The sequence below is a fragment of the Cyprinodon tularosa genome, unplaced genomic scaffold (assembly GCF_016077235.1).
Source record: "Cyprinodon tularosa strain WSP-4 unplaced genomic scaffold, ASM1607723v1 ctg28, whole genome shotgun sequence".
NCBI classification, from domain to species: domain Eukaryota; kingdom Metazoa; phylum Chordata; class Actinopteri; order Cyprinodontiformes; family Cyprinodontidae; genus Cyprinodon; species Cyprinodon tularosa.
The window spans coordinates 1255554-1279375 of record NW_024038985.1 but is presented as its reverse complement, the minus strand read 5'-3'; the positions used below and the strand labels follow the sequence as shown (position 1 = coordinate 1279375).

Here is a 23822-nt window from a genome sequence, read left to right as displayed (position 1 = left end):
AGTTTGAAGACGTTGCGCTTCACATCCAGGAAGCTTTTTCAATTAAATTTGTCAGGAATAGCGTTGATTTTGAGGCTATACACAGTAGCCCAATTAGCCCTTGTTTTTGTTTAAAAAACATGCTAATTGAAACGGACAAGCGGGTCCAACGCTTTGCCTACAAAGCTCCATACCTGTGTATGTCTATAAAAAGGGGGGTCGCTAAGGGGAATTGTTGGCCTGGCTGAATAGGCGAGGTCTTTTCTAAACGAAAAAAAAAATGGCTTGTTGGGCTCCTCTGTATAGCCTGGAACTCATCACTATTTCTGACATTTGCATTGAAAAAGCTTTCTGGATGGGAAGCGAAACGTCTTCAAACTTGGACACAAAGTCCAGTGGATTGTTTTTTTTTTTTTTTTTACTTGTTTGGAACGACTATGACCCGGATGACTGAGAATCTTCACCAGCATGTTTACTGATTCATTTTCACTGTCTTGTTAATGTTTAACAATGTGTATCTATACAGTAAATGTAGAGTAGAAAATGCAAAAATGGCGCAGTTGAAGGATTTTGCAGTTTACAGGAGCAGGATTTTTAGAAATGCACCTGGTGGTGTATCAAACTGCTTGCACTTCCACTCTGCCAGCTGGTTTCTATGGACTATAACGTCTGAGTGTTTCCTTCCCAAACTCAAAGTGTTCACTTTGACCTGAAGCATTGCATTCAGAGAATCACTGTGTCCCTCATCACTTCTCATCACCTCTGCCCTCCCTGTCTAATTTCCACACTGTCCCCTCTCCTTCATGTTGAAACTCTTTTCCCCCCTCTTTCTTTTCTGTCGTTTGGTTCGTGTTTCCCCCTCCACCTGTCTTTTACTCTTTAGGTTCTGGAGATGCTGCAGCCGGTGGCTCCGGACTCGGCACCGGAGCAATTGTGGGAATCCTCATCGCTGTTTTCTTGTTGCTACTGGTTGCTGTGGATGTCACCTGCTATTTCCTCAACAAGTGTGGACTCCTCATGTGCATCGCTGTAAATGTCTGTGGGAAGGCTGGCCCAGGTGCAAAGAGCAAGGATATCGAAGAGGGAAAGGCAGCGTTCTCGTAAGTTTATTTATGTTTTTAATTTGATTCAGTTGAGGACTTTTTTATTTTATTTTAGGGTCTGTAATATATGCACGGTTATAACCTGTTCTCAGCTCAGGAACTAGGACCCGTATGATAACTGGTTGTTCAATAGGTTTGCCTAAATAAAAGATTTACATATATATTCCTGCAAAAAGGTCTGATGTTGCAGGGGAAGGTAATGAAAAGTGTTTGGAGCATGCTCTTGTTCTGATGCCAGATTGTTTCAGCCTTTATCCAGTCTTATGTAGAAGGGTTGCTCATATCACAGGTTACGGTATTTGCATTACAACAAGGACACTTAGCAAGGTAGAGTGAATACACAAACTTGAAGAGGGGGAGGGGGGCTTGCAGGAAAACTGGAATTCTCTGGGACTTCTAGTGTTAATGTAATTATTTTTCTAAACCTCTTTTGCTTGAGTTTAGTCTGCTGCAATAAAATATTTTAAGTATTATTTTAATTTTTTTTACTCATCCCAATCAGGTATACCAAGTATATATAGACTTAGACAGACTTTATTGTCATTTTGTACACAAAGGCTGCATACAAAAGGAAATTTTGTTCAGTGCAGCTCTCAAGATATTTCAATTTCTTAAAGTTAACTTAAAGACTGAGATATGATTAACAGTTTTCCAACATTCAGCGTTTTTTTATATATATATATTTATATATATATATAGAAGGTTTTCTAAAGATAGCTTTTTCTCTAACAGTGTATTCTAAGTAGAATGTTGTTAATACTATTAGGAGTCACTGCTAGAATTTTGGAGTACAATATTTATTAATGCAACCTTCTTGAAATCCATTTCATCCTTTGTTTGATCAAAGATTTAGCTCTATATGCCAACCTGTATCTCATTATGGAAGAAATGCAAACGAATAAATATTTCAGCCAAAGCTTACATAAAACAAATCTTCAGAGGGTTCGCCATGCTGCAAACAAAGTAGCACAGTCGGGATCTGCAGAGATGTTTTGCACCTTCAGATCTCCGACATGTCGTTCCCTGCCAGCAAACACTTTAAAGCTGAACACAATCAGAAAGTCGAGTCTGGCGGTACAGCTAAGCCCTAAGGGGGGAAACCTGCAATCAGAGCACGCAGGTTGGTGGAGGCGGAGGATGATCAAATATTGGTTTGAATCAATGAGACAGGGTGTTTGATAGCTGAACAGACAATCCATGTGTGTCTGATTGTTCCGGCTCATTTTTTACAGCAGTTTTACACGGCTGCTGATCATATGTGAGGTAACCATGTGTTTGCGGATTGTAAGAGCAGTCTGAGTTTAACACAAACATGCTTTCATTTCTTTATGCGTTTGTTGTTTTCTTTCTGACAATAGGCAAGATGAGTCTAAGGAGCCTATTGTGGAAGTGAGAACAGAGGAAGCAAACACCCCAAACCAAGGAGGAGGGGTTCCGACTGAGCCCAATGAGACCACCCCACTGACAGAACCAGAGTGAGTAGAAAGCAGCTTAATTGGCTTTTTGATAAGCTTGTCTGTGCAGCTAATTGGTTGATGGGGACCTTGGATAGTAGCAGTTTATTCAAGCTAAACATAAATGTAATAAAATATGTTTAAAATTTTTTCATAACCAATGAAAAACCAGCTTTAATGTATATTATTAGAATTTTATGTGATAAATCAACACAAAGTAGAGCATAATTATAGAGCGAAAGAAAATTCATAGTACAAGAATATTTAAAATTGCTCTGTCTGATATTGATTGGATGGAGAAAGCCTGTGAGTATAACATCTAGAGCTAATTTCCTTTTGGATTAAGGTTCAAACTTTGAAAAATCCATTCAACCACATTAACATATAAACCATTCCATCTATCTCTGGCTACACCTAAACCATAGTCCTAAACCATCCACAGACTCGCACGTTTTCCATCCATTAACTCGGATTCCCGGTCAATCCCAAAGAAAGGCATCACCATACCCTGATGCTTCCTCCACCATGTTTCAGGGTTGGAATAGTGTGTCTGATTCCACCACAATTGACATTTTGCATCAGGACAAAATGGCAATGTGGTCTCATCTTTTCAACGCTTGCTATGTCCCTTCCATAGCTTGTGGCTGGAAGTAAAATATGTCTTTTTATGGTCTTCTGCTTGAAAGCTTCCTCTATCATGGATTATCCTGTCAGCAGATTCTCCAACCTGAATAATATATCTATGCAGCTCCTGCAGAGTTGCAACGAGTCCTTCCTGATTTTTTTTTTTCTCAACCTGCCAGTTAAGGTGGACATCCACGACTTGGTTGGTCTGCAGTTGGTTCATTCTGCTCTTTTTTGTTCTTATCCAAACACTATATGCATTCACTGAAGCTTCATTTATACTCTGATTAAATTACACACAAATGGACCCTATTTACTAAAAAGTAACTGGTTATACAGGATCTTATTTAGCAGAGTCTGAGTAAAAAAGGGGTAGAACAGAAAATGACGGCACATTTTAGATTTAATTTGAAAGCAAAGTGTCGATCATTTTCTTTCCACTTTCCAATAATGTTCTACTCTGTGTTGCTTAGCCACATAAAAAGAGCCGAATGTTCCCTTGCTTTTCTTACTATGAGGGACAATAAATAGAGAGACACATCAGAATTTTATATTTTAGGCTAAGTAGTTGCATTTTCATGTCCCACAATAAAAGAGCGCTATATGATAGGAAACTGTTTAAAGGGACAATCATGCGATGGTTATTTTGGAGTACAGTCGTGGAGTTTTAACAACACAAAGATAAAAGAAAACAACTGATGTATTAAAACCAATACCATTATCCATAATGTAGCATTTCAGGGGTTGATGGTTGTACTGGACTATATTGCAACAGGATTTATGGGGCTTTACGTGATTCCAGAACAAAACATCTCTTTAGTCTTTATAAAAGGCTGCGAACACGTCAAGTATAGCATCTCCTTTGTCCTTGAAAAACTGCATGTCCTTCCTTTTTATTTATTTTTTGGTTTTACCCTCCAGTATTTTGTTTCTTACATTTTGATTGTATAGATTTTTACTTTCTTCACTTGAGCACAAAAGCACTTACTACCTTGTTGTTACCCTAACACTTTTCTTTTTTTTTTTGGTTCTGTGCTTCCTCTCTCCTCCTCCTTCACCTCCTTCCTGTTTTCCCTCTGACTCCCTGCCAAACAGACCTGCTGCTGCAGATTCCCCACACCCCGTGGTAAACGTACTCCCCTCCACTGCTGCTAACTCGGTTACTGAGAGCTTAAGCACGCCGCAGACTAACCCCTCTGACTTGAAGCCTTCTCCTAAAAACACCACAGAGGCCCTTTCCAGTTCCCCAAAAGCTGACCCTGAATGCAATGTTGGACCCCTGGTTGACCTCAGCGACACACCCAAAAAAGCCCCTGCCTCCAGCCCTCCTTTATTAGAGCCAGTTAGCCCACCTTCTGCCAATGCCGACGGGCCACAGAGTCAGTGTGAGTCAGTCAAAGCTCCCAACTCCACCCAGAGTAAGGACTCACAAGTAGACGGCTCAAGCAAGGATACCAGCAATGCCCCATGCTCAGACTCCACCTCATCAGGCCAAAACGAGTATGAACATCTTTGTTTCTTTTATTACCCGCTTATATTCTACTCATGTGTGCTGCCATTCTTTTTTGGAGAACTTCACTCTTAAATAAAAAACAAAGCAAAATTTCCGTGCAGATCACACGGAACAGCAGCATTACAGTCCGTTAGCACAACTTGATATAGATGAAACACATGATATAGATTAATTACGCACATAGTGTGTTTATTGCTGTTAGTTTAGCCGATCATTTGCTACAAATAAAAGAAAAAATCCAACTAAAAAGTTAAAAAAAATCTAGGAAGAATAAATATAACATGAAAAGAAAAACATATTCAATACTGCTATATAATGGGCTATATATTTAGTAGTTCTCCAGCATCATTCAGCCCACTGTTATCCACCATGGTGGGGATCTACTGTGTTTCAGCTAGTTCAACGTCTCCTTAGCCATCTATTGGGACATTTTAGAGGACTTTCAGCACCCTTGCCAAAAAGCTTTTGCTAGATGCTCATTGAAAACCACAATTGGTACTTTGGTTTCATTGATGGGAGCCAGTTGCCAAATTTCCCTGAGCTAAATCCCACAGAGACTATAAATTGCAGTGGAAGATGAGAGACACCAGAACTATGATCTGCTCCATGCTACACTGCATTGATGCAGTAATTAATGCAAAAGGAGCCCAGAGCAAGCTCCTAGAGTAGATATTGTTTAATATATGGACATATATATTCAATTAGACCATATTGCTTTTTCTTTTTTATTGTACTAATCTAATATTCTAATACATCTAATATATTATATTCTGTTTTATTCTAATTAGCTGTCACATGGTGTGAAGTTGATCTGTATGGTTCATCACTTTAACTTTTGACTCAAAATAAATTAGAATATATTCACTTTCAATGACTTTACTTGTTAAATGCAGCTGTTAGATGTCATTTCACTGAAGCTCACTCACATTTAATTCTAGTAAGATCTACAGAACGCTGCTAAGTTTTGAACAAATGTGATTTAATGTAAAAAACTGTTAATCATAGGTGGAAATTTGATATGAAGAAACTAAAACATGCAGCCTAAAAAAAAAAGACCAGTCATTCACCCTTACTAAAATAATGTGGTTTTAAAGCCCTCACACTGGCTTTAGATCAAAGTGTGAAAAACGTTTTAAAAGTCGTGCAAATTTGATCAGCCTTATCACATTTCTTCAGCTCTTAGTAAATCTGCTGACCTGTGGAAGATATTGATGGTATTGATCCCGCTCTGAAATATCTTGGACCATTGGCTCGTTACCAGGATCCAATAATCATTAAGCGTAGGCAGAGACCCAGCAGCAGAAGCTGTGTTTTAACTGAATCAATCATGTGGGTGAAGGAGCACAGCTGTGGCTGCAGACATTCTCCACATTTCAGAGGTTAGAAGAACTCAGGCCTACAGTAAATATCCATAAATTCTTCAGTGGAAAAGAAAATGCATTAGTTACACATGCATTAAAAAATAAGTTGGAACATCAGCACTTGTCAATGTCAGGTTTAGTTTAAAGACCATTTAAGAGTGAAGTTTCCTTAAAGGTCTCCAGAGGTTGGCCATCCAGCTGAATAATCATCCTCTGCATGCCTGTCGCCCTCCATCCACCGCCTCCATTGACCACCTGTTTGTATATTAACCTCACAGAGACATGCTTTCTCCTTCCATAGAGCTTGTTAACTCTCATCACTGCAGGTCTTCTCTGTGGTTAACCGCTCTCCACTTTAAGTAACATGTAGCCGCCGCATGCAGTTTGTTGTGGAGCATACCTCATGGTAGCTGGAAAGATTTAAAAACTGAAACATTTTGAAAAAACTTGAAGAAAAAAGACATTTCTGCATTGTCACAAAAAAAAAAAAACTACAAATCATTATTATTTATTATTTTTATCATTTATTTTTCCATTAAGAAGCACTATGTTTTTTTTGGTTTATTATTTTAATACAAATAAGCAAAATTCATAAAATGAATGAAAAACTGTAAAATTCTTTTAAACATAATTAAACAAAGCCCTATGGAGTTGCACATAAGCTCAAAAAACATTTATTTAACAAAATAAGGAAAAAAGAATTAAATGATAGTAAATAAAATAAAACTGGACAATACATTAATAGAAAAAACTCAAATAAAAATATGTATCCCTTGCGATATTACGCTGTACAAGTGATCTCCTTCAGGGAAATTCTCGTTCCAGTAGCTTATATAGAGTACAAAGGGTTAAAGCAAGATGCCATTAAAGGTAAAAATATGACAGACAATATAAAAAGTGTGTATATAGTACAAAAAAAGCATAAAAAAGAAAAGTTGTAATGTCCTGGAATATGATTCCTTTAGATATAAACATATCTGCACAGTAGAGAGCTAAGGGAAGACTACTCAGTAGTTGACTTCGGTTATTGCACTTGCACTGCAGAGATATACTGACCTTACAAATAAGTAAAAACATTAAACAGTCTAAACAGTAGTTGGCATGTGTTATTGCACAGTGAGAGAGAAGAATATTGCACATAAGTGATAGGGTTGGAACGGTTCACAAAATCCACGGTTCGGTTCATGGTTTTCGGTTTGGTTCGGTATATGTTTATTTTTACACTGAAATCCCATACAAATGAATGAAAAAAATCCAAAAAAATGTATGGATTGTAATTATTTTTAATGATCCGCGGAAACCTTGGATTATTTCCGCATGTTTTGCTGCTTTGAATTTAATCATCTGGCGCATGCCCTCTACGATCTCCAAGGAACTCAGGGGGGAGCGGACGGGAGCCACAGCGGAGGCTGTAGGCTTTGCTTTGTGCAGCCGGTCTGGAGCGCAGCGGAGCGGAGCGCTGACAGAGTATGTGGGATTTCAGGGTTAGCCTGACATGTTGGTCGTGTTGCTGTTAGCATAAACAACACAATGCTTGCACACTGTTGCACTTTTATCCACAACTTTCTTTCCGCCGTCATCGTAGGTCACTCTAAATGCAAAGTGGTCCCATACAGCACACCTATAAAGTGCTGCTGGCGCGTCTTCCAACTCCAGTTCTTTCCCACTCGCCATACCCACACAATTCTCCACAACAACTGATTTTTTTCTGCTACACCCGGCTACGCTGCTTCGCTTCTTCTTCTTCTTGTTTACTACTGGTGGTTGGCTTTGGTCGCAGTACCGCCACCTTCTGCTCTGGAGTGTAAACGCTTCCCCTATGAGAAAAAGGAGCAGCGCATGAACCGAACGCAACACACGCGAACCGAACCGAGACAGTCGAACCGAACGGTTCGGACGGTTTTCATTAACCGTCCCATCCCTAATAAGTGACAATAGGTAATGTTTGCAGAAGATGTCCAAAGAGGGGGTGCTGACCCTTGTCCCTCTTTCAATCACCTCCTCCTTCTTCCAAGTGAGGAGGTGTACAGCTCGATCTCCCACTGATCAGGCTCCTCTGAGTAGTTAAAACAGTGTGCAAATAAAATGTATTAACACAAAGTTCCCTCTGTCAAGTTGGGTAAATTAGATACTAGAAACTGAAATAAAATAGTGAGATAAAAATATAACTGAGTTAAGTGATTAAGTAAATTAGTGTGTGAAACCTTCATGCCTCTGCCATTTACAAATTATATTAAACAAACATGATCAAAAGTAGATACAATAAGATTAAAAAAGATAGCTATAGGTTTGACTTCTTCTGACTACAGAGTGCACTGCAAAAAACATCTAGAAATAAGTAAAAAATGGCTTAAATTAAGTGTACTTACCCTTAATTTGAGCAGGTAAATAAGATTATCTGCCAATGGAATGAGTATTTTTACTACTAATACAAGATAATTAGATAATATACACTTGAAATAAGACAAAGCAATAGTTTTTTTCTTATTTTAAATTTAAATTGTCTTGTTTCATTGGCAAAGTGTCTCACTTATCTCCTCAATTCAAGAAAAAATGCACTTAATTTTTTGCAGTGTGGGACACTTTACTCACCTGCTCTTGTTTTAACTTTAAATTGAATTGTTTGCTGGCCAGTTGCCAGGTTTTCCAAAGGTTAGCATTAACTTACCAGTCTAGAAGGAATTTGGAAACTTCCCCATGACACAAAAGCTCAAAAGCTTGACGGATTTTCATCCTCGTTTTGCTTTGTTTTTTTTGTTTTTTTTTTGGGCTTGAACCTGAGAAACGTATGGTGAAGAAGAAGCCATTTTTCTGTGCTGTCATGGAGCTTCTAGGATGTGGCAATATCTGAGATCCACCTACTGTTCCTACACTACAAAAACGATCTAAAAATTAGTAAAAATGTCTTAAATCAAGTGTATCTACTCTTAATTTAAGTAGGTAAATAAAATGATTTGCCAATGGATTGAGTATTTTTACTCTTAAAATAAGATAATTAGATAATATGCACTTGAAATAAGACAATATAATAATTTTTTCTTATTTTAAAAGCACAGTTTCTTCTTCCATTGGCAAAGTTTCTCACTTACCCCCCGTAATTCAAGAAAAAATGCACTTATTTTAAGGAAAATAGCACTTATTGAGATTTTAATTTTTTGCAGTGTATAGTTTCATCCTTTTGAATCAATGTTGCCATTAAAACTAAGCTCAATTTCTACATATTTTGGACCCGTCAAAATGTTTATAACAATTATTTATAAAATAAAATAATAATTGAACTTTATTGCTCTCATTTACCTCCGCATTTAAGTGGGCTGCCATTGTGCGGCGCCGGCGGAGCAATTGGGGATTTAGGGTTGTATACTTCTTTTTTTATCAAATTAATAAACAAATACAGTAAAATACCGATTGCATGAAAATGAAATGAAAAAACTTTGGTTGTATTTATGATTTAAGGACTTATTGAATTCCACATAACCTTTTCTAAGTTTTAACTATAATCAGTTCAAATGGAAATAAGGATATTTAATAATATATAGATGATATGTGAATTCACAACTAGGGATGCACGATATTGGGATTTTGGCCGATATCCGATATGCCGATATTTTAAAACTCATGTAGCCGATAACCGATATCGATACCGATGTTAAAGCTGCAAAAATAAGTAGTCATTGAAAATAGCAGTTTTGTTATCCATTTCTGACACTTTGAAAAATAATATACTCAAATATATTTTCATATGCTGATATCAAATTGATTTTTAAAAACGCGGTATCGATCTATTTTACTTTCAAAATCTCGTGAAATTTCATTGTTTTGTTACAAACTCTCGTGATATTTGGCAAATTCTTGTGAGATTTTGTTAGTAAAATAGATCGATACCGCGTCAATATATCAACATATAAAATTATGACAAAATTTCGTGAATTTTCGGGGGATTTCGTAGCATAACGATGACATATAACAATATTTCATTAGTAAAAGAGATTGATATGGTGTTTTTAAATGGCAATATATCAGCATATGAAGATATTGTGATATTTTAATGTATCAATATTTTTTCCCTCGTCTTTAGAAGTTTTTAAGTCTGTAAAAAAGAAGTTTTTCAGGAAGAAGAAGTATTATTTTTATTTTTATTTTATTTTTTTTAGACTTTAGAAACTCAGAAGCTGATCAAATATCGGGTGGGGTGGCCAATGTCCGATATTCAGTTTTAAGGCCGATACAGGCCGATACCGATAGGGGGCCGATTATATCGTGCATCCCTACTTACAACCCATATTTTTGGGCTCATTCTTAAATATTGTCAGTTTAATGGCCAGCCTCAGGAACGCTTTACAAATATATGAGTTTTTAATGAAGCAGCAGCCGGTTCAGTTGAGATGTTGTAGAGGAGCTTTTGGATTTTGGTTGTGAGATTGGAGACGTTGCTAATTCCTGACAGCCTGTAAAGCTGAGAAGAAAACTGTAGTAGGAGATGAATTGCTGACAGCCATTCATCTTTCTCCTCTTCCTCCATCTCTTAATTTGCTCACCCGGCTGCTCAGAAGAGGATGTAGTGATGAAGAGCGAAGCATTTAGAGTTACTTGGATGCACTGATCTTGTCAGCTCAAACTGAGTGTGATGAAAGCCAACTTGTCATTGGAAGGATTTTACTTCACAGCTCAGACAGGCCTGAAGCAGAGTTCTCCCACTGTGCTCCCCTCCTTCAAAATTGGCTTTTTCACTGGCGTAGTTTCCTTCATTTGCAAGCTCTCTGCTTGCAGAAAATAAAAGTCTGCAGACTGTAAATACTCGCATACAGGGACTGCAGTTTAGCATTTTGCCTGTTTTTAAATAAAATTAAGAATTCAATAGAGGGGTTCTAAAGTCTTGGGCTGTGTCCGAATGTCCGCTCTAACCCCTAAATCCCTCAATCACTATATAGAGCGGGGACTATATAGTGGACTTTATAGTGAACTCAGTTAACTGACCGTTTAGACATATGATCACTACTTTTTGCTCCCCTTTGGTCACATAAATTCGCCTCCATTAAGCGGCGCCTGCGCCATCTTTGTTATTAGTCACCGCCTATGGCAACAGCGGGCCCCTGTGACAACAACGCTTTGCGAGGAGAGCTGTCCGTGCGAAGCGTTCCAGGATATATCTGCTCGTCTAGTGACCATGAATGGTCACCACTTTTCAAGGTGCAATGTGAGAAATTTTGAGTCCACTAGTTTTTCATCCACTAGATGTTTGGACACTCATTTAAAATGGAGTAATCACTAATTAGTGCACTATATAGTGATTAGGGCAGACATTCGGACACAGCCATGGTATCTCTAGCCAATAGACAAAAACATCAATAAAGGGCTGAACAGTTTGTTTGATATATTACATGAAAAACAAACCAATAAAACAAGATGTAAGTTTAAACCTCATCTTTTTTTTTTAAATAAAATTATTTTTGGAGATAATTTATGCTAAACATTTGTCATGAGGCAGTAAATGTGTGATAAACTGTAACAATTCTGTAGCAACAGGCAGTTCCTGCTTTGGTTTGCCCGCTAGGAGCTGTTATTTTAGCAGTTTTCTGTTAAAATGTAGTTTCTTATAGTTTTATCTGGACTTGAGCAGACCTTAAAAACCAGCTTAATTGCATTCTGATTTGTGGAAGACAAAAAAAAAAATCATATTTTACTGCTTATAATAATAATAAATAAACTTTATTGATCTCACACTGGAGAAATTCACCATTCAGCATATCCATCCCCTTGGGGAGCAGTGGGCTGCCATTCTGTGGCATCCAGGGAGCAGTGTGGGGTTAAGGGTCTTGCTCAGGGACCCAGAGTGGAGGCTGTGGGGATCAAACCGGGTACTTGCAACCTTCTCAGATCACAAGCGTTCTGCTCTAACCCACTAGGCCAACACCTCCCCAAATGATCAAAAAATGATTGTGAAAATCTTTAGAAAAGTTAATTATTGTCTTATTTGCTCAGGCTTGAATAGTTATAGAACACTAGACTCATGTGGTTTGGACTAGAAGAAAGTTTTAAATACAAAACATCCAAAAAAACTTTTTTAACTTTTTGGAAAAACTGTCATTTTAAGTTTAAGTCATAATTCATGTTTTTTAAACATCAGATTTATGTTTTTTCCTAACAAAAGTGTCTTTATGAGAACTACATTAGTTCAGAAACTGTTTTTGTTTTGTTTTTTAACAGCAAATTAAACTGATGTCCTTAAATGAACAATAAACGATAATTCCACCTTAAATATAAAATGACTTTCTCCTTTTTAAACCACAATGTGGTTCCATAAAGTTTTCATCTTTTAATGAATTAATTTAGAAGGAAATGCATTAGATTCATTTTAATGTGGACTAAGTTTATTTTCTTTGAAAATCTAGTTTATTGAATTGAGAATTACTAAAAAAAATACTTTTTTTAGTTTAAAAAAAAGATTTGTCTCCTTCATGTCAGACAACCAGGTCTTTAAGCCACAGAGCAATTTAACACAGATTTACATTTATATGGGAAACATTTTTAACAAGATGAAATTTTTACTGAAATTTAATTATGTTTTTATATGTTTCCCATGTGAAATGCAAAACACTAACCAGTGGTTCTATTTAATTTATAAATTTTTTTGCACAACAAATAAACATGATGCATTTGTTCTCCATTTTAATGTAATGCATTAGTCATTGTTGCATGACATGAATTCCCTGTGGAATGCTCTTAAGTCTGATTTGTAACCATTAACGTTAATTCTTAACACTCGTTTTAACTCTTGGCATGATAGAAAACTGTAGCGATGCGAGAGGCAGCAGGGAGGACAGCAGAGGCGAAGCCCATTTTTAAAATGACAGAATGTGATGTATGGCTTCAAAGCTTCTTCCAATTGTGTCTGAGCTCAGCTGAGTCCAGATGGCATGTAATCCTCTAGTGTATTGTAGTCTGTGTTGTAGGCTATGCCTCAGTCTTTCCCTCCCTCCAACACTGTGTCTACTGTACCGGCCCTGTGTCACTTCACATCAGCATTCATTGTTCCTGGAAAGTAGCTGTGACATCCATGTACTCCTGCTTGATGTCTGGCTAGGATAGTGAGCTCAATCCCATTATGTGTGAAATGCATTCAGTTCCAGGAGCGAAAACAACAAATTCCTTCAAAGCATTTTGCATGTTTTCACCCCTTTTCTTTCTTAGAGGAATTAGAAGAGAGAAAAAAAGCTCTGAGCAGACAGTTTAGCAGTGAAAGGAGAGACTTATCGATGCTAAGGGAATCTCCCGTTTTCTTTCACTTTCTTCCGCTCACTCTTTTTGTTTCCACCCATAGAGGGAAGACGGTGAAGGATGAAAACACCAAAGCCGAGACGGAGGTGAAGAACGCCACGACTGAGGTGAAGACGGTTCCCAACGAGGCTCCTCAGGCAAACGGCAACGAAAGTAAAGCGTAATCACCGCCTCCCGGAAGCAGGGAGAAGAAGGACGGGGAAGGGGTGTAGTTTGGATTGGGAGAGTTTGGGGGAATGGGCTTTACAGGTTAAAAGCTGGGCTGGTCACAGTCACTGAAACTTCAACACAATTTCACACACCATCCCACTGCATTAGAAACAGCAACTAGGAAAAAAAAATTAAAGTGTCTGCTGGAAAATGACCAGGTACAATAGACATAAAAGCCTTACTTTCTTTTACACCCATTTAAATCAGTCATTGTAAGGAATAAATATTCATGCATCCATTTCACCAATTGTCTGTTAACAGCAGAATAGCATCTGTAGTATTTTATCTAGATAAAGTTGGTTGAATTGTAGCTTTACTTCACAGATTTACTGCCTTTAAGATGCACACAAATGTAAGACCGACTCTGCTACTCGTCATTATGGGGTTATGGATTTGGGTCTTCTTTTTTTACATTTTTATTTTTGTTTCCGTAATGTTCTGATTGCCGCTTTAGCTGTTTTTAATGTCTTATTAAGCATGTGGGGTTTTTTTTGTTTGTGAAGTTGCTGTATTTCTGTACATTCGTATGTAATCGGGTTTGCTTCGTTTTTTCCTCTTACCTGCGTTTCACTTCATCTCATCTTAAGTCCCAAAAACTGAAAAATTTTCGTGCAAAGTATTCCCCTTGATGTTAATACTGACTGCTTTTTGTTTTTTGTCTCCTAAAAATTTTCTTTGCGTACAGTTTAGACATGGACCAATCAGAGGTTTTTACAGCCACTGATGATTTTAGCAAGCCAGTTTTCTCCTGATTAACTACAGTTATGTATTCCAAATATTGCTTCATGTTTTTCATGCCATCATGTTAAATATAAAAGACTAACATCTCTAAATTCAGTACGACTTTTGTCCAAAGGAGAATGTTGCTAGTTTACCTTACTACACATTTGACGCTGTAACAATTACTCTTGGATCACCCCATTTGCACACTTGCCAAAAGAATTGCAAGTTCTGCAACTCTTGTGTCTTGTAATCTATAAGGCATTGCATCAATTAACCGATAAGGATATTACTTAAGCTCATGCTAATATAAACAAACCCCCTAAGTTATATTGGGACGATGGTTGAAACTGAAAGTAAAACTGAATGCATTCTGATTAATTCTATGGCTTGATGCACAGAAACCCAAATTTAGCCCCATAAAATGTGCATTTTTTTATTAATGCCATCTTAGTAAATTTGAAAGAATAACATCTCTGAATTCAGTATGATTGATGTTGAATGCTCAAAGGCAGTGTATTTTTTTTTAACTCCGTTCCTCAAGGCGCACTGCTCGGCACTGCCCGGCTTCAGCATTACTGGATTTCAGCTAATGGCCAATTAACTAGCTTTGCTGAGCTGCAGTCATTGAATCTGTTGTCTTTCAGCCTTTATTCTACTGTAATCTCTGTCAGGCTTTAAAGGTAGCTGCAAAAAAGCTTAAAATTTGTTCTTATAACTGTTGGGCTTACTCTAGCCTCATTTTTGTCCCCTTTCTACTGCAGCAAAGCCCACTTTGGTCCCTCTTACCGTAGGTACACTTGGTAGTACAAAGATATTAGTTAATCTATTGAAAAATTTATGGATTTTGAATCACTAATTTGATTACTAGCTGTTTTTATGTTTGCAAATTTCATTTTTTTTACTGGCTTCTTGGACTTACTGCATGGTGGATCTGGTTGCCTTGCAGTGTTGTGAGCTGTCAGTTCTTTCAGTGATTAAATTTACGATTAAAATGCAGATTCTTGGGTCCTTTTTTTATGCTTTATCATAATATTTCTGTCATGGGCAGGTCTTTTATTTTGAAGAAAACAAAGTTAGAACATAGAAGGTTTTGGGTGGTTTCCATAAGGATTGAATTGTTATAGATCATTGTAGAGTTGTCAGCGCTTGCATGTTCGCCTGTACACAAACTTAATTTTTAGGAGACAATGTTTTGTTTCTTTTCTTTAGATTAGTTACAAGTTTCATTCTTTTTATGAACTTTTCCTATTAAATTCTGATGTTGATGTCCTAAACTGTCTTCATCATTTCTGAGGTATCCCTAAAACCAACCTTAATAATCAAATATTATGTGGCCAAATATATTGGGGTTAATCGATAAACATGTAGAATTGAGACCAATAAAACTCAAGATAAAGAATTTCAATAATAGGAGTCTGACTTTAAATTTATTGGTTCATTTCATTTTAATACAAATGTATGGGGTAAAAAAAGGAGAAAAAAATAGGTTCTCAAAAATCGAGCTAATTTTCAACAAAAAGGTTTGTGCATCATCATTTGTTCGTTGAAAAAATGTCTTTCTCTGATTCGGCTTTGTGCATTTTTCTTATCAAATACAACAGTTTGCAGTAGCAGTAATTTTTGCTTAAAAATATCCATAAATATGTTTGTAACTTTAGGTGTTAACTGATAGATCTGGGTGAGTAGCAGCCAACAGCAAGATACACAGATAATTTCCATTAATTAATTTAAGCAATACAAATGATTAATTAATATTTAGACCAACTATCTTCCAAGTCTTATATGATAAAGATGAGTAAATGTTTTTTTTTTTTAAACAATATGTCTACTTTCTGTATCATTCTAAATTATATGTTAATAGAGGAGTCAAACCAACACCTGAGGTCTATTACCTGGGGACTCTAAACTCAACTCTATGTCAATTTGCTCCGGTTAATCAGTTTGATTTGTGACTTTTCATTCATTCAAAGCCAAATTTTACATCTTTAATAAAGATTTCTGGTTTTTATTTCTATATTGTTTATTTTATAAACTATCTCCACAGCCCTGATTCATAAATATAAATATATTCTGCAGGTGTGCTACCATACTATTGCATTTTCATGTTATCAGAAGATATTTTTCCAAATGAGAATATTGCAGGTTTACCTTACTACACTTAGCACTGTAATAATTCTTGGTTCACCCTATTTGCACACTTACCATAGATTATTTTCATATGCCAAAAGAATTGCAAGTTCTGCAACTTTTGGTCTTGTACTGTATAAGGCACTGACACAGATGGGATTTTCATATTGCATCACGTAACCGATAAGGATATTATTTAAGCTCATGCTAATATAAACAAACCCTTTAGTCATATTGGGACGATGGTTGAAACTGAAAATAAAACTGAACTCATTTTGATGAATTATATGGCTTGATGCAAAGAAACCCTAATTTAGACCCATAAAATGTGCATTTTTTAAATACTATGATTAAGACCTTCTTTTCAGAGCCTTTTTCTACCTATGGGAACATTTCTGACCTCACAAGGTTTAAGTTCTGTTCTTGTTCTGAAAATCCGAGCTAAAGGTGAGGATGCATCAAGACAGAAAGTTGGGATTTTAATCCACATTTTTTTAAGCACACAGCTCACACGATAGTGATTGCAAATTAATCCTTTTACTATAACTTAGCATTCAGCTCCTCACACTTTTATAGAATTTAACTTGAAGATTAGACATGTGCATCTGCTGTCCTGATCAATCTAAAAGGCCTTGCTGGAAAATCTCTAAATCTGTGGTCTCTTCCTCTTGGCCTGATTTACTGCTCTGGTGTTTTATGTGCATTCCTGCTTCAGCAAAACTCAATCAAAGTAGAAGAAAGTCACCAGGCCTTTTCCAAACCCGATGACAGGCTTTATAGGTTATGAATCATTTGATTCAGCTCTGTTAAATTAGGGGTGTGTCAAAAAATGTGCACGGTGGTAGATCTTAAGGACTAGAGTTGGAGAACCCTGCTCGAAATTTTAAATTGTTAAAAATTCAATAAGATAAACTTTTTCAATCTAAACTTTACAAATGAACCCTTATGTTTTTGATATCTGACAAGTAAACAACACTGTAAATATGATGAACTATTAGGTGATCAGTTTATTTAATAGTCTGCTTTCCCCCAAATGTTCTAACATTTTGTCATTCTTTGGATTTTCTACCCTTTTGTTTTGAATTTTATCCACAAAGGGACACAAAATGTGTCACTAGCAGTTTTATGAAACATGAACTTTGCAATATTTCTGATTTTAAATGATGAAAGTCTTTTTTATCATTTTAACAATGAAGCACCCCTTCAGAATTATTTCATTAATAATGCATGCAATTTTTTTTTATACGTTTAGTTTTGCTGTGACATTGTTAAAGTGAGATAGAGAAGCCCGTTGTTCATAATAAAAATGAAAAACATGAGAGAACTTGTCTTCTAAGCTAGGCTACCAAACCCTGTTCTCCCCATAGCAACAGAGATCTGGTTAAAAAAGTATAAAACTTTGAAATTCTTTCCAAAATTCAATGTTGACATTTTAAGAAAATACATAAAACAGATTTTCCTCAGTGAATAAATCTGCCCAAACTGATGGTTGGACTTTTCATTTTTTTTTTTTACAAAGAGAGATAATGTGCATCTGCAGGTAAGGATTGTTTAACAAGCCAACGAATAAAAATTCACTTCAATCATACTTTTTAAATCCAAAGGAATTTTTTTATTTTTTTTTTTTAAACCCCAATCAAAACTAGATATGATTGCTGACGTGTTCACGTCCAAAATATAAAATTTTCAACATTTGAATTCTTAAAATTAGTTTCCCAAAAACCTAAGAAAAGGTGAATATATGATATCTGGGTGTCTTTAAGATTTTGATTAAATCAAAGATCTCTTAAAAGGTGATACATTTACACCCATACTTAGAAATACATTTGGTCTGTTTATTGTAAAAGATCTCTTCTAAAAAATGAAATTTGAAAAGTTAAAAGAGATCAGCAGAAATCCGACCTCCTTATTATGTAGAGTGTTGCTTCCATCATAGACTGGGATCTACATCAGCGTGAAGTGTAAACACGTTGTGCCCACTGTGTTGTAGACTTTAGTTTTATTGTGAAATCATGTAGCTGATAGTGTGGAGTGAAACTGCTGGCAGCAGCATAGAGGTGCCAGGCAGCAGCAACTAGGACAACTGAGTGCCTTTGAAAGCAAAAATGGACGACATGCATCCCTTCCTATCAGTTCCTATGTTACAAAGTTTTCCATTTTTATTCTTCTGTCAGTTTCCTTCTTCCAATACAAAAAAAACCGAGCTGTAAATGATGCTTATTCAAATTTCACATATTTACTATATTATTCTGGTTCCTTTTTATGTGTTATTGTTTTCTTCTTGAAATGTAATCTTGATTCAAAAAATGATTATTTATGCAGATTTGTCATTCTATTTCTTTGATAACAAATCTTTCACTGAAAAGCGTAAAAATTTCCTTCACTGTTCTGAATCTTGCAAAAACAAACCAATGAAAAGGATCAAAAGAAAACATTTAACACTCGAATTTGCATCACATGCAAACTGCAGACAAAACAAGGACATGGAATTTAAACACATGCTCAAAGGATTAGCTATGTCTGAAACAGCGTGTTTTCTAAGAGAAGATTTTGTTTTCACATGCATTTCTTTATGTTTATCAAGTGTTTGTGTAGCTTGCTATGCTCTCCCAATCCTAATAAAACAAACAAACAAAATGCTGTTAGAAAAGGGAGGAATAACTACATTGTTCTTGCCTGAAATTGTGTGGAAATGTAAAATTAAAAACACAATATAACTTGTTTTCCTTTTTCTTACCTTAGAGTTATGTGTTTTTTTTCTAAATCAGCTAGAGCTTGTTCAGATTTTTCTCACATGCAACAGTAAGATTTGCTTCTGTTTATTTTATTTTATTTTGGGAATAAAAAAATAAGGAAAATCTACTGCCAAGTTCCTGTGCCTCACAACAGCAAAAATGATTGGTAACATCAATCATGCTCGGAAAAGCTGGTCACTGTCATTGATCAGAACTCTCTGTTCTCCTGCCTTTCTCTCTGTAAACAGCAGCCTGGAAAGCTTTTCCTCTGAGTGTCTGTTTGTTGACTTTTTCCTGGTGTAAATATGGAATACTCACAGAGGAATGAAGGAAAACACATTTTGACTTCACAATCTGTCAGAAATGTTTGTGTTCAATAAAGTTAAAGGGAAAAAAACAGACTAGCGTTGTGAACACTTTTTTTTTTACAAATATATTTGATGGAATCAGAATGAAGAATTCAAAGAAATGCTGCGAAGTCTTAACCTGACTCCGCCAGATGGATTTGCTCCGCATATCCATCTGGAAACATTCTGTTGGAAGAAATTTTGGGAAGGGGCAAAAATACTGGTTAGCTGATTGGCCTATGTTGGTGATAGACGGGCCAAATAAACCAATCAGATCAACGAAGCATATGACGTACTAACAGCCAGGCTACTCTTGCCGAAACCAGTCGGGAGAAGAGCAAAAACATCTTTTCCTCTGAGAAAAGCCTCCAGAGCAGTGTTTTGTTCTTCTTTCAGTGAAGAAATACTCTGTAATTCCGATAAAACTTGCTCGATAGTCACGCTAACGCTAGTTTCATCGGCTGAAGCCGCCATGTTCTTTAGACTGAACTGTCGCGCTTCTCGTTGCGTCACACCTCAACCCGCCTCAAAGCCAACGCTGATTGGATGTTCGTTTGGTGAACGGCTCCAAATTTTCTTTAACGGAGAGTCTCCAGACTACGGCAGAGGATTAGGGCCACTGGAAAAAAAAAAAAAAAAAAAAAAGGTAACTGTTTTCTAAATTTAATTTCAGAGTTCTGACTTTTTTCTCAGAATTCTGACTGAATTCTGACAATAAAAAAAGTCAGAATTCTGAGAAAAAGTCAGAATTCTGAGATTAAAGTCAGAATTCTGAGAAAAAGTCAGAATTCTGAGATTAAAGTCAGAATTCTGAGAAAAAAGTCAGAATTCTGAGAACAAAGTCACAATTCTGAGAAAAAAGTCAGAATTCTGAGATTAAAGTCAGAGTTCTGAGAAAAAAGTCAGAATTCTGAGATTAAAGTCAGAGTTCTGAGAAAAAAGTCACAATTCTGAGAAAAAAGTCAGAATTCTGAGATTAAAGTCAGAGTTCTGAGAAAAAAGTCAGAATTCTGAGAAAAAAGTCCGAATTCTGAGAACAAAGTCACAATTCTGAGAAAAAAGTCAGAATTCTGAGAAAAAAAGTCAGAATTCTGAGATAAAAGTCAGAATTCTGAGGAAAAAAGTCAGAATTCTGAGAAAAAAGTCAGAATTCTGAGATTAAAGTCAGAATTCTGACTTTTTTCCCATACTATACTGAAATAAAAATTTTTAAAAATCAGTTAACATTTTTTTTCTTTCAGTGGCCCTAATTCTCTTCCGTACCAGACTGATTAGCGAGTGAAATATTGAAAGCTTGCGAGATGAGGATGGTCTCACGAGGCTAGCAAAGTCTTCCTTACGCTGAAAAAAAAAAATTAACGGATTGAGTCAAAACAAATATAAATAATAATCAATAATATTCTTTTCTTGGAGCAGAAATATTCTGATTAAAAGTTAAAATAATTTTAAACACCTCCAAAGTTCAAATTATTTATAGAAAATGGTTTAAATTGAATTACATTTCAGTCCAAGTATTGTTTTAAATTTAGCAATTTAAAGGTATAGTGGAGGATCTTAGCGAATTTTTCAAAAGACCCGCCCCGTCCACTTAAAAAAAAAAATGCACATGCACAACCCTGCACCCGCTCCCAAGAGGGAACGCCTATTAAACGTGTGCGAGAGCGTGCATAGGCCCGTTTCTCCTGTTGCACGCTCTGTTTAAAAGTTGCTGTTTGCATCGCTCATACCAGCTTACTTTCCAAAAGAAGATTTGCAATTTTTCCACTATGTCAGACTCACCACTGGTAACTGAAATGGGGACAAGCACGTAGGATGACCTTACGTAAACATATCACCAGAATGATTGACAATTAGGAGGACCACTTATTTTGATGATCCACCCGGAAAAAGAACATCCTTCACTATAGCTTTAAATAATAATAGTTTACCTGTAAATATTCAAACAAGTTCATCACCTTCTTGCTATTCCCGATAGTTCACCTATATATGAAAATGAATTACATTTATGCAATAAATAAATAAAATTTAAAAACAAACAACTTGTTTTTGCTTAATGAACATTAAAAGCCAACAATCTCAAATAACAGCAGTTTAACAGATGCAGTGACATAGGCCTGTTGAGATTCTTAGTGTCCTTAGAAAAATTGCATAATTTTACAGTATTTTTACAACATATAAAGCATATGTATAGTGATACAGTGATACAGGTGTTCTTGGTCCTTCAACACAATGTAATTCATTGATTATAGTACAAAGGTTATGATATTGGTGTCTAATAGAGAGAATAAACACTGGATAAATGTGAATAATTTTATAAATTTAATCAGAGTTCTTAAGTAAACCTTAAAGCTTATTCCACAGAATGAGATACAGAATTACATTAACATTTTTTCTGTTCTACTCGTTATGCAGCAATATTTGGAGACCAATGGTAGATGATTAATTAGTTGTGTCATCTGCTGCAGTAGCTAACCAGCTGCTTTACATGCTGCTCTAAGCTTACAAACCATTGATTTAAAACATCAGTACGGGTGATGGGTGAACATTTTTACTCATGAAGAAAAACTACAGTAGCCTATTTTTAGCCTAAAGTGTGCAGCAACAAGTCATAGAGGCGAAAACTGGGGTATAAATTGACACCAAAATGATCAACCTTTAAATCTATAGGTAAAAAGTCACATAAAAAAATGTAAACCTAAACCATCACCTGACAGGTGCTATGATAATTTTTGCTCAAAGAAGCTGCTCTGCTCAGTAAACAGCATAACAACTAATCCTTGACCTTGATAAAACATAAAAGCTTAAAACAACACTGTGTAACTTTTAGCCACTAGGGGCGCTAGACCTATAACCTCCAGATTTAGCTCCATGAAAGGGAATGGCAACAATTCACTTACCAAAAAATTAAAAACTCTCTATCCATATTTTGGGATCTGTTGGTCAGAAGTCATAAATCTGTTTCTAAGGACAAGGAACATCAATATGTGAAAAATAGCTTTATATTGACTAGAAGTAATTGTATATATCTCAAATAAAGCTGATACCTTGGTCAAAAGTTAAGCAGTGCTGCTCAAATGACTCAATCACATATATTTATACATTAATAAACGTTTATTAAACAATAAATATCATTACTCGGTTTATTTTTCATTTCTTAGTTTTGATTACAGTAATGTTAAATGTATACGCTTGTAGTTCCCATAATAAAGTTCCCAAAAGACAAAAATCTGCAAAAACCTATGAATAGCTCTCCATTTGTAATGGGCTTCCTCAATAGTTTTAAATGGGAAATTAAGAAAGATTTGGTTTAACCTCCCTTCATTTAGTTAATACAAGAAAAAACTGGAACATCCTCCATGGCTTGTTCCAGTTAAATGTTCTGCGGTAAAAAAAATATATATATATATATATATACCAGCTCCCATTATATTTATTTATTTATTTTTCAAGAAAGAAAATCAAACAACTAAACAAATAGAAGAAAAAAAACATACACTGACAAAAACATGATCAACCTATATTGACTTTTAACACAGTTTACCTTAATCAAAATGTAGTTTTAGGTTTTGACCACCAGAGGGCAGCATGGCTCCAGTTGTGACAGGCCTAATCCTCAAAGTTTAGGTACATGGAGGAAATTGTTGGTATAATTCATTTAGGAGTCAGTAAATTTGACTGAGATGATTATGATTTTGGTTCAGGCTTATTTATACATCCTTTTAGGTAATTTGTATTCTCTCTTTAAGACTTTTGAATATGTCCAATGTTTAAAAACCTCCAAAAAGTGTATAAAACGCATTTAAATCCTCTGTGATCCTCTAGAATAAATGCATTCAAATGCAAATGCTAGTTGTTTTTTATTTCTCCAGTTTTAGATTTTAATGCTGCTTAAAAACGTTTATTAAGGCTTCTTTTACTAATAATATTGGAGAATAATGTTTTCTATCATTTTAACGGTAAATGATAGAACTTGGTCTTCAGCACTAGGCGTCAAAAATTAACAAGTCTTTAAATCCAGCTGGATTACAATATAATTCAACAACATTTTGGAAGCAAATGTAATTAAGCTAACGTAAAACTTTCTTTTGTGAAATAAATAATCTGTTTTTTATACCCATTTTCTTTCCCACTCATCCAAGTAAAAATAATTATATTCTTTGAAAATCTTTTGTGTTGTTTTGTTGCTTTTATCTTTATTTTTAGCAATCTAACCTGATCTTAGCTGAAAAGGAAGTTTTACTGTTGCAGTGCAGAAGTTTTTTTTTTGTTTTTTGTTTTGCTCATTCCTAGAGCTAAAACCAAGACTTTATTTCTTTTAATCTTCTTTCACCAGTTGAACAAACACTGACTACATTTCCATACAAGTGC

General features: G+C 35.8%; 1 protein-coding gene across 1 annotated transcript in view; it reads left to right on the top strand.

Annotated features, from left to right (window-relative positions):
- The window catches only part of ncam1a (neural cell adhesion molecule 1a), a 473099-nt gene extending 457858 nt beyond the window's left edge, over positions 1-15241 (top strand). Inside the window, exons 16-18 of the mRNA XM_038290373.1 lie at positions 863-1079; positions 2441-2557; positions 13356-15241. Coding sequence (XP_038146301.1) covers positions 863-1079; positions 2441-2557; positions 13356-13476 — 455 coding nt within the window. The 3' untranslated portion in view covers positions 13477-15241. The remainder of the gene's footprint in view (positions 1-862; positions 1080-2440; positions 2558-13355) is intronic.
- The last annotated feature ends 8581 nt before the right edge of the window (positions 15242-23822 follow it).